At 34.3% G+C, this 10,012-nt stretch overlaps 2 protein-coding genes across 3 annotated transcripts; both read left to right on the forward strand.

The window, feature by feature from the left end:
• Window positions 1-1,126: 1,126 nt before the first annotated feature.
• On the forward strand, window positions 1,127-3,443 carry LOC145048555 (NAC domain-containing protein 21/22-like). Of its 2 annotated transcripts, XM_078997088.1 has the most exons (4): window positions 1,139-1,217; window positions 1,320-1,501; window positions 2,378-2,643; window positions 2,848-3,443. In XM_078997088.1, exons 2-4 carry the CDS (start codon window positions 1,333-1,335, stop codon window positions 3,280-3,282), a joined length of 870 nt encoding a protein of 289 aa, XP_078853214.1. In that variant the 5' UTR covers window positions 1,139-1,217; window positions 1,320-1,332; the 3' UTR covers window positions 3,283-3,443. The 2 variants fall into 2 exon arrangements, with proteins under 2 accessions (XP_078853212.1, XP_078853214.1); XM_078997086.1 differs by having other exon boundaries at window positions 1,127-1,501; window positions 2,848-3,442.
• Window positions 3,444-5,108: 1,665 nt separating this feature from the next.
• On the forward strand, window positions 5,109-7,101 carry LOC145047025 (uncharacterized). The gene is made up of 4 exons (XM_078995271.1): window positions 5,109-5,594; window positions 5,675-6,144; window positions 6,207-6,661; window positions 6,734-7,101. The coding sequence occupies exons 1-4, from the start codon at window positions 5,109-5,111 to the stop codon at window positions 7,099-7,101; spliced, it is 1,779 nt and encodes a 592-aa protein (XP_078851397.1).
• Window positions 7,102-10,012: the final 2,911 nt, after the last annotated feature.

Genomic DNA, 10,012 nt, shown 5'->3' on the forward strand with positions numbered 1-10,012 from the left:
CATTATGTTGTTGCCGGTGTAACTTTTTTCTAGAAGTGTTATATTTTACCGTGTTACATTAGATTAGTATTCTTTTTTTATATCATTTTTTTATTGTTGAATGTATTTATTTTAGTTGGAATCCAAAATTATCATTTATTATGTGGTTATCAAATGGTTCTTAAGACTCCCAGAATGCTTCTTCGTTTGTGCTAAGAATTTTATTGTATAATTATGACTCTTTGTCTCTTTGTAATGCTCTATCTAATATCCATAATGCATAGTTTAATAAAATAGATATAGATGAATGACTGAAATGTGGTTGATATCAACTAATAGATTAAATTTAACCATAATGGGTAGTTACTTTAGTTTTCAATTAGAAAAATTAAAAGTTTAAATGTTAAAGTATTAACAAAAAAAAATGGTTTCTTAAAAATATATGTTCCATTAAAATTTTTATAGATTATTGCCTAGGTAAAAATAATAAAGTTGTATTGAAAATGAAATAATGATATGTTAATTAATCTATTAATGTACCAAGTTGTGTCTTGCGGTTTTTCCCTCAAGGGTTTCCACCTATTCGTGTTCTTGATATTCTTATTTTGCTAAGATCATGATTTATAACCATTACTATGGGGTGCAATATGTTGTTCTTGATAATGCCATTAATGGTTAGATAAGCAAAAAAAATCTCGTTTCAACGCTTAAATAACGTTCTATAAGTATTAAAACAGACGGATTAATCCCTGTTATTACCCATTGCCTGATTTTGGTAACATTTTATAACCCCACGTCATTACATAATCCCTCTATAATTAACGTATTGAATTTGTCATGAACCCAATCTTTCTTGTATATCTTATAATCTCACGTCATTTAAAAAATACATTAACTTGACGAGACAATCGAAAGATAATCATTTATTTTCGAACGGATTAAGTAATAAATATATAGAGGATTCCTTGTGACTTTGGTTTTTCTTGAAAGTTCCCCCACAATAACGATAACTCACTGTAGAAGCATAATAATAAACAGTTAGAATAATACCATTAATTATTGTTAGGGAATTATAGGTGGCAAAGTACCTTTCAACCTCTTCCCCATCCTCTCCTTATATAAACAATTCATAAACCCTTGTTCAATATTATATACAAATAAATCCACATCAGTAACAAGTACTTATAAAGCTTTAGATTGGCATCACAGCTATATTCCCTCTTTACCGATTCCTAGAGGTTGTTTGCAAAGAAAATCTTGATGTATATGATTTGATATAGCTTTTTAGGCTCAATATTTTATAGGATTCTGACCAATTGATTCTTTTTTGGGAAAAGAAGAGTCTTGATCAAGATGGGTTTGAGTGATATAGGAGCAAAGCTGCCACCAGGATTTAGATTCTACCCAAGTGATGAAGAGTTGGTTTGCCACTATCTTTACAAGAAAATAGCTAATGAAGACGTTCTAAACGGCACTCTGGTGGAAATTGATCTTCATATTTGTGAACCATGGCAGCTTCCTGGTATATCTCTAATCCATTTGATTATTGTTCTTGTGATCTCTTCTTCATCTCTTGATCTCTAATGGAGGACAAATGCATGTTTGTGTAATTAGGATTGAACAGACAGTGAGCATGTTAATTAGGTAACCGTTCAAGTAGTGAAATTAGCAATCCTATATATTCTTGTAAGGCACATGGCATAGTTGGGACCATTTGTGATCTAGTTAACTACGTACTGCCTGTTTTCAAGCAGTAAAAGGAAAAAGAAATCAGAAACAATGGAAGATTCTGGCCATTGGGCTTCCTGAAGTGTTTCAAGATTACCCTACTCTCAAACTTAAGATGGCATATAGCCATTCCCGTGATTCCTAACGACTATATATAGCAAATCCTCCGATTCTTAAGAGATCTGAGTCTGTATATGTTTATCGTGGAAAATATCTTTAGTTACATCTTGATAGGTTTTCCAACATACATAGATGCATACATACATACACACACACACACACACACACACATATATATATATATATATATATATATATATATATATATATATATATATATATATATATATATATATATATATATATATATAATGCAAAGACATTCACTTTCACACGTTAATGGTACTGTTAATAAAGGACAGATTCTGATATAGACTCCGAACCAATTGCATCATTTATTTAGCTAATGATTTGAACCCTCTCAAAGACCATAGCAAAACTGGAAATATTTGCATTCCTTATCCATCTACAGTGTTCAAGTCGTTTTAGGCATTAATTTCTTGTCCTTCCCGCTTAGCATAAACCCTACTGATATGTGATAACTATATCTGAATTTCAATTCTGGGATAACACTTTTATATTTTTTGATCTTTTGCTTATGATAAAAAAGAGGTGGCGAAACTCAATTCAAGCGAGTGGTATTTCTTCAGCTTTCGTGATCGCAAGTATGCAACAGGATATCGAACCAATAGGGCCACCAAAACTGGATACTGGAAGGCTACTGGGAAAGATAAAATAGTTGTTGATCCGAAGACTGGTGCCCTTGTGGGGATGAGAAAGACTCTAGTGTTTTACCAGAATCGAGCTCCAAATGGGATTAAAACTGGTTGGATCATGCATGAATTTCGCCTTGAAAGCCCTCAGACTGCTCCTAAGGTTTGCATTTGCATCTATACATAATCACTTTGTAAATTTCGGCTCTTCACAGACACAAAATACTGTAATAATATGAATCAACTTAGTACTACATACCATGTTCAAGATTGCAAATTTTATTAAATGCGCAAAAGAATTTTTGTTTAAAAAAAAAATCTGACAATCCCTTCTTCGCTTTGTTTTTGGCTGAATTTGAATCGACAGGAAGATTGGGTGTTATGTAGAGTATTTTACAAAGCCAAAGGAGAGTATAGAAACGAATTTCACTCACAAAACAACACAACTCAGGTTACTTCATCAAATACAGATACATATCCTCTTCCCACCAGCGATAGCCAACCACAGTCCTGTGGTTGCTACCACCAAATCACCGCCATCTCCTCCCATCAAAGTTCACCACTCGACCATCACTACAACCAATACGATTATTGCCATCCTAATTTTCCACAACCATCTCACAACACCAGCTTGGAGGATTCTACAAACCAAACGACTTTTATGGATCTCTCAAACTCCAAGTGTCAGGATCACGAATCTGGTTTGTATTCGGAATGTGGTTTCGAATTTGGGATACCTACTTCAATGGGATTTCTTGATGATGATGATGATAAGGTGGACAATGGCATAGTGTTCTTCTAGTAGCACTTATGTAAAATATCAAGTTTTAGGTATAGGAAAAACAGTAAAAAAAATTGTCCATTTGATTATTTGTGATACATATATGTTGTGTTTGTTTCTCATTTTGAAATTAATGCTCGGTTTGTTGTATATTAATAGAAGGTTTGTAATTATTATATATAGATTGCTATTATATAAACATGATGAAGTATAAATGTCGAGTTTTATTCTGTACGTGTACAATTGTACACTCGAATGCTAAAGTTGAGTTCAGGGAATTGATGCAATCTTAAAAGTAGGGATGGCAACAAGTCAGAAAGTTAGTAAATACAACCTTCTGCGTTCCTTTTCTCATGAAAATTACGTACAATTTTGGTCTTGGCTAAATTGAACATGTATTTGAAACTAAGCCACGCATCGATTATCATGCAATTACATCACAATAAGGATGACTCGTAAAATGTAAGAACTTATATATCATATTTTTTCTTAAGGGAAAATGCCTTAAAAAACCAATTAAGTTTCAAAAACGTTCATATTACCCCAATTACGTTTTTGTTGTTCACAAAAAACCAACGAAATAATGTTTTTTATTATAAATCCAAATAAAGTTACGAATAAAAATAACATTTTTTAATGGAGACCGGCATTTGTAGGTTACGTTTCTTTGTTTACCGGTGATAATCTGACGTGGATTATTAAACCACATTACATCAAACATAAGTGCCACAAGGATATCGATTCACCATCAAGGGTTCTCAGTGAAGGGTGAAATCGATATCTAGGGTTCTTACATAACGGAACGGTGAACTCGTGACAGTGAAATTGATTTTTACAGAAGGTGAAGGAAAGTTAGTCGATTGTGCAGCAAGGGTTCTCAGCAGCAAACGTGTCTCGTGACTCACTCAACATTGATGTCTCGTGCAGCAAGCGTGTCTCGTGACTCACTCAACATTGATGTCTACCATCAAGGTGTTTTTTCTCCTAATCCCTTGGTTTACTTTCATCCTGATAAAGTACCTGTTATGGGGCTAGATGTACGTAACATGGATTTCAAGAAGTTCAAGACCTATCTCCAAAAATTGATCAACAATAGATGTCGGGATATGTATTACTGTCTTAAAAATCGGTCCCTCGTAGATGCTTTAAGGGAGCTCAGGGATGAAGATGATTATGTTAGGTTCCTTGATGCTGGGTTTGATGATGATGATAATCAAATAAGTATCTACATTGATGACCATCATGAACCCTTACTAGATTGGATTGAAGGAGAAAAAGCTGAAGAATGGGATAGTGGTATTGAAACATATGAAGATGATGTGGACTCGGTATTATCGGATGATCTATCGGTGGACCATGAAGCTGATGATGAGGACATTCAATGGCCTGAAGTTGTTGATCCTTTTTTGTCACAGAAGAACCTTATTCCACAAAGAGGCATAGAGGAAGAAGCTGGTGGTAAGGTAAAAAAACATCCTATTCACGATCCAAACCAAAAATGGGACACTATGATGCCTGAGTTAGGTATGAAATTCTCTGATCGAGATGAACTGAAACATATGTTAACAAATTATGCTGTGTCTAAGGGTTATTCATTGTGGTATGAAAAAAATGAGGCAAAAGCATTGTTAGTAAGGTGCAGTAAAAATGAAAAAGGGAAGCCATCTTGCCCTTTTAGACTATGGGCTAGTCCCATGAACAAGGAAAATTCATTCTAGATCAAGTCACTAATTGGTAAACATAATTGTGCTAGACAACAAAAATTAGGTTGTCTTGTTACGTATAAGTGGATTGGAAAAATGTTAATACTTGACATTTTGGAAAGGCCTAAGTTTAGCTATAGGAAAATGGCAGAAGTGGTTAGGAAAGACTATGGTCTCAAGGTAAGTCTTGGGCAGTGTAGAAATGCCAAGTACTTTGCACTAGATGAGATTTCAGGCAATTTGGTAAGCTATTATGAGAAACTGTGGAATTATGGTGCTGAGTTATTGAGGGTTAATCCTGGGTCAACAGTCTTGATCGAGACAAATCATACGCCTGATGCTACACACTACTTCAAAAGGATGTATATTTGCCTGAAGTCTATCAAGGATGGCTGGATTGAAGGATGTAGAAGGGTTATCGGTGTTGATGGCTGTTTTTTGAAGGGTATTTGCAAAGGTGAGTTGTTAATAGCCGTTGGTAGGGACGCAAACAACCAAATGTATCCTCTAGCATGGGCTGTTGTGCCAGTTGAAAACAAGGAAACTTGGATGTGGTTCATTGATCTTCTACTTGAGGACATTGAGATGGGAGATGGTAGGGGTCTTACAATTATTTCAGACCAACACAAGGTGTGTTATAGTTTACATTTTACTTACTTTATTATGTGTTATTATGTACTTTAAAACTGAAATTTGTTATCACCTTGTAGGGTTTAATGGAGGCTGTTAAGGAAAAGGCACCATCATGTGAGCATAGGAATTGTGCCCGACACATCTATGCCAACTTTAAGAAGAAGGGGTTCACGGGTGTTGAGTTTAGGAGGTTATTTTGGAGTGCTGCAAAGGCTACAACCGATTCCAATTTCCGATCATACATGAGGGAAATTCGTACAATGTCCACAGAAGCTTATGAGCACCTGATAGAAAGAGACCCAAATACATGGTGCAGAGCATTCTTTGAACCTCAGACTTGTTGTGATGCGGTGGAAAACGGTATATCTGAATCTTTCAATGCAGCAATTGTAGAGGCCCGGAAGAAACCAATAATAACAATGCTGGAAGAAATCAGATTGTACGTGATGGAGAGGATGTATAATCAAAAGACTAAGGGGCATAAGTGGGACATGGAAATCTGCCCCTCTGTTAGAAAGAGGATTGAGAAGATGAAAGAAGAACAAAGGTATATTATTTAATTGTAAGTGATTTAATATGAAATAACTTACCTTCTTAATATGATTTCAGGTATTGGGATGTTATTCCAAGTGGCGAGGAAGAATATGAAGTGAAATTAGCCCATGAAGTTTATGCTGATCACCTTGAAAGCAAAACTTGTGGTTGTAGAGCCTGGCAACTCAGTGGTATCCCTTGTGTGCATGCCATTGCTGCTATATTATACCTGAATGGAAATGCAGAGGACTATGTAGCCGTATGGTTTAAAACAAGCATGTTTGGAAGTTGCTATAGGTATCCAGTCAAACCAATAAATGGAGCTAACATGTGGCCTAATGTTCTATTTGATCCCATATTACCACCTCGGCGTAGGAGAATGCCAGGAAGGCCCAAAGTAAACAGAATGAAATGTCCTACAGAAAATGAAGGAAAGCATAAAATTAACAAGACAGGGATGTCCATCTCAAGATGTAGTAATTGTCATCAAGAAGGACACAACAAGAGGCGATGTCCATTGCTCAAACAAGGTTTGTTTTTATTTTGATTATTCATTCATCTACATTTGTATAATAATTATTATTTTTGTTTTAACAATGCAGCAAATAAAGCAACTGTTAGTGAAGGGGATGTTGAAGAAGGGATTAGTCAAGATGGGATTAGTGAAGATGGGGTCAATGAAGATAGGATCAATGAAGATGGGGTTAGTGAAGTTGGAATTGGTGAAGAAGAGGCTGTTGAAGAAGGCGGTATTGAAGACCACCAGGAGGATGAAATTGAACAACAAGAGGATGAGATTGACCATCAAGAAAATCATCACCATCAGCATCAACCTGTTTTTTTTCAGCATTTTGTTGCGAACAAAAGGCGATTACCTTCTGAGAGGATCACGAAACTGAAGTTAAGGAAGAAGGTGGTAACAAAAGATGGAAGTGGGGAAAGTACTGAAAATCCAGTTACTATAAACTAGGATAAGTGTGTTCTATTAGGATTATGTCAGATACTTTGAAATGGCACATCTTTTGGTGCTTAGTGCACATCTTTTGGTGCTTAGGCTTGTCTTTTTGATGCTTAGGCTTGTCTTTTAGTGTTGTGCACATTTACCAACATTTAGTGCCATGTGCACATGCTTGATTATGTGGTTTAATTATGCTTTCATATGTAGTTTATTACCTTTTATGCATATTATAACAATGTACCATTTTGCCCCTATTTGTTAAAACTATGTTAAAATTGGTAAAAACTGTTTTGTGGGACTATTTTGTCAATAAAACTGCCCTTGTGTTTAAAAACCATTTACAACACAAATTACATGCATAATGTCAAACACAGGTTTTATGGACTATTTTGCCCTTCCTATTATCATTTGATAAAGTGTAATCTTATTATGGACAATTTTGCCCTTGCTATTTTCAATCAATAAAAAGTATGTTGCTATTATGTGTGTTTTCAATAAAACTGCCCTTGTGTTTAAAAACCATTTACAACACAAATTACATGCATAATGTCAAACACATGTTTTATGGACTATTTTGTCCCTGTTATTATCATTTGATAAAGTGCAATCCTTTTATGGACTATTTTGCCCTTCTTATTATCATTTGATAAAGTGTAATCTTATTATGGACTATTTTGCCCTTGCTATTTTCAATCAATAAAAAGTATGTTGCTATTATGTGTGTTTTCAATAAAACTGCCCTTGTGTTTAAAAACCATTTACAACACAAATTACATGCATAATGTCAAACACATGTTTTATGGACTATTTTGTCCCTGTTATTATCATTTGATAAAGTGCAATCCTTTTATGGACTATTTTGCCCTTCCTATTATCATTTGATAAAGTGTAATCTTATTATGGACTATTTTGCCCTTGCTATTTTCAATCAATAAAAAGTATGTTGCTATTATGTGTGTTTTCAATAAAACTGCCCTTGTGTTTAAAAACCATTTACAACACAAATTACATGCATAATGTCAAACACATGTTTTATGGACTATTTTGTCCCTGTTATTATCATTTGATAAAGTGCAATCCTTTTATGGACTATTTTGCCCTTCCTATTATCATTTGATAAAGTGTAATCTTATTATGGACTATTTTGCCCTTGCTATTTTCAATCAATAAAAAGTATGTTGCTATTATGTGTGTTTTCAATAAAACTGCCCTTGTGTTTAAAAACCATTTACAACACAAATTACATGCATAATGTCAAACACATGTTTTATGGACTATTTTGTCCTTGTTATTATCATTTGATAAAGTGCAATCCTTTTATGGACTATTTTTCCCTTCCTATTATCATTTGATAAAGTGTAATCTTATTATGGACTATTTTGCCCTTGCTATTTTCAATCAATAAAAAGTATGTTACTTTTATGGACTATTAGCCTTCATAAACACCTTCTATGTGTATCAGTCTTCACAAATACCTTCTTTTCATTCCCACTTCGTAACCATTTTACATGAGTACAATGCAACTACTTTGAATATACATATCCTGATAATTTCAAAGTACATTTTCCTTACATAATAAACTTAACACTAAATCATGTACTTCACTACAAACAAAACAACAAACATCAACACTAAACATTTCATTTTATCCAATTCCTTTCTAAAACTCTTACATTCCTTATCAGTCTTCATCTTATACTCACTGAAATCATGTTCCAATATTGCAATCTTCACTTCAGTATTGAAATCATGTTCTTCATCTTTCTTATTCTCGTTCTTGGTTATAATTTCTTCATCATCATCAACCCATTCCCAGAAATCACATTTATCCTTTGGATCCTTCATCTTCAATTATAACATAAACAAACAATATTGTAGCATGAAAAACAAAAAGGGACCCAAACAAGAACAAGCTTTTAGATATATACTTACCAAAGGGTTAGGACAAACCCTAAATTTTTTACCAGGATTTGCCTTTGTTGTTGATATCCAGATGCGAGAAGGAAACCCACAATCACAAGGATGTGCCTTATCAATTGTGCTTTTTGACTTGGAAATTTTTGATCTTGACCATGAGTTGGAGGATCGAGACGAAGAAGCCATGTTGAAGAAGTCGATTGATTAAGGAGTCGTATCCCCCGAAGCCATGTTGAAGAAGTCGATTGAAGAAGTCGATTGATTAAGGAGTCGTATCCCCCATTATGCCCTATATCTATCTAACACAAATGCCACGTAGATATGCCAACACATATGCCAACTCAATAGAAATATGCCAACTCATTTATCCCCATCGTTTACCTGCAACATGCTGGTCACCATTAAAAAATGTTATTTTTATTCGTAACTTTATTTGGATTTATAATAAAAAAACATTATTTCGTTGATTTTTTGTGAACAACAAAACGTAATTGGGGTAATATGAACGTTTTTGAAACTTAATTGGTCTTTTAAGGCATTTTCCCTTTTCTTAACAACGATAAGTTATTAAGGGGCTAGCAAGAAGCTAAAACCCCACAAAGAAAGAGGCAAGAAAGAAGTCAATAACAAATGAGATATCGCCACAGGTTCTCTAAGCCAACCAATCAATTTTAAACATTCTATACCTGTTTTTCTAGAAACAGTAGACAATTCGGTGGAAGCCTCACCATAATATTTTTATGGTGACCCTTCGTTCAAACTCTTTTACAGGGCAAACTAAGTCTGCAAAATGATTTCCAATAAAAACTTTTCACACATAGATCATAATTACAAGAGACAACTTTAACAAGGTTAAATTTGAACTTCTAACTTCAAACCCATATCCCTATCAAACCCGGTACATCAATCTAGCTAGGTTAGACATGTTGGAAACCCAATCGAAAGCAGTAATATAAATCACCAACTACACAAGCCAATTACATATGTAAGAACTTACTTTACTTGA

The sequence above is a fragment of the Lactuca saligna genome, chromosome 5, assembly GCF_052625555.1.
Source record: "Lactuca saligna cultivar CGN05327 chromosome 5, ASM5262555v1, whole genome shotgun sequence".
Lineage (NCBI taxonomy): Eukaryota > Viridiplantae > Streptophyta > Magnoliopsida > Asterales > Asteraceae > Lactuca > Lactuca saligna.

What these genes read in the sequence shown, in the direction of transcription:
- LOC145048555 (XM_078997086.1), top strand. Translation starts at nt 1,333, where the DNA reads ATGGGTTTGAGTGATATAGGAGCAAAGCTGCCACCAGGATTTAGATTC. An exon ending in TGAACCATGGCAGCTTCCTG is followed by an intron (nt 1,502 to 2,377) that starts GTATATCTCTAA and finishes ATGATAAAAAAG; the next exon opens with AGGTGGCGAAACTCAATTCA. An exon ending in GCCCTCAGACTGCTCCTAAG is followed by an intron (nt 2,644 to 2,847) that starts GTTTGCATTTGC and finishes TTGAATCGACAG; the next exon opens with GAAGATTGGGTGTTATGTAG.
- LOC145047025 (XM_078995271.1), top strand. Translation starts at nt 5,109, where the DNA reads ATGGCAGAAGTGGTTAGGAAAGACTATGGTCTCAAGGTAAGTCTTGGG. An exon ending in TTATTTCAGACCAACACAAG is followed by an intron (nt 5,595 to 5,674) that starts GTGTGTTATAGT and finishes ATCACCTTGTAG; the next exon opens with GGTTTAATGGAGGCTGTTAA. An exon ending in ATGTCCATTGCTCAAACAAG is followed by an intron (nt 6,662 to 6,733) that starts GTTTGTTTTTAT and finishes TTAACAATGCAG; the next exon opens with CAAATAAAGCAACTGTTAGT.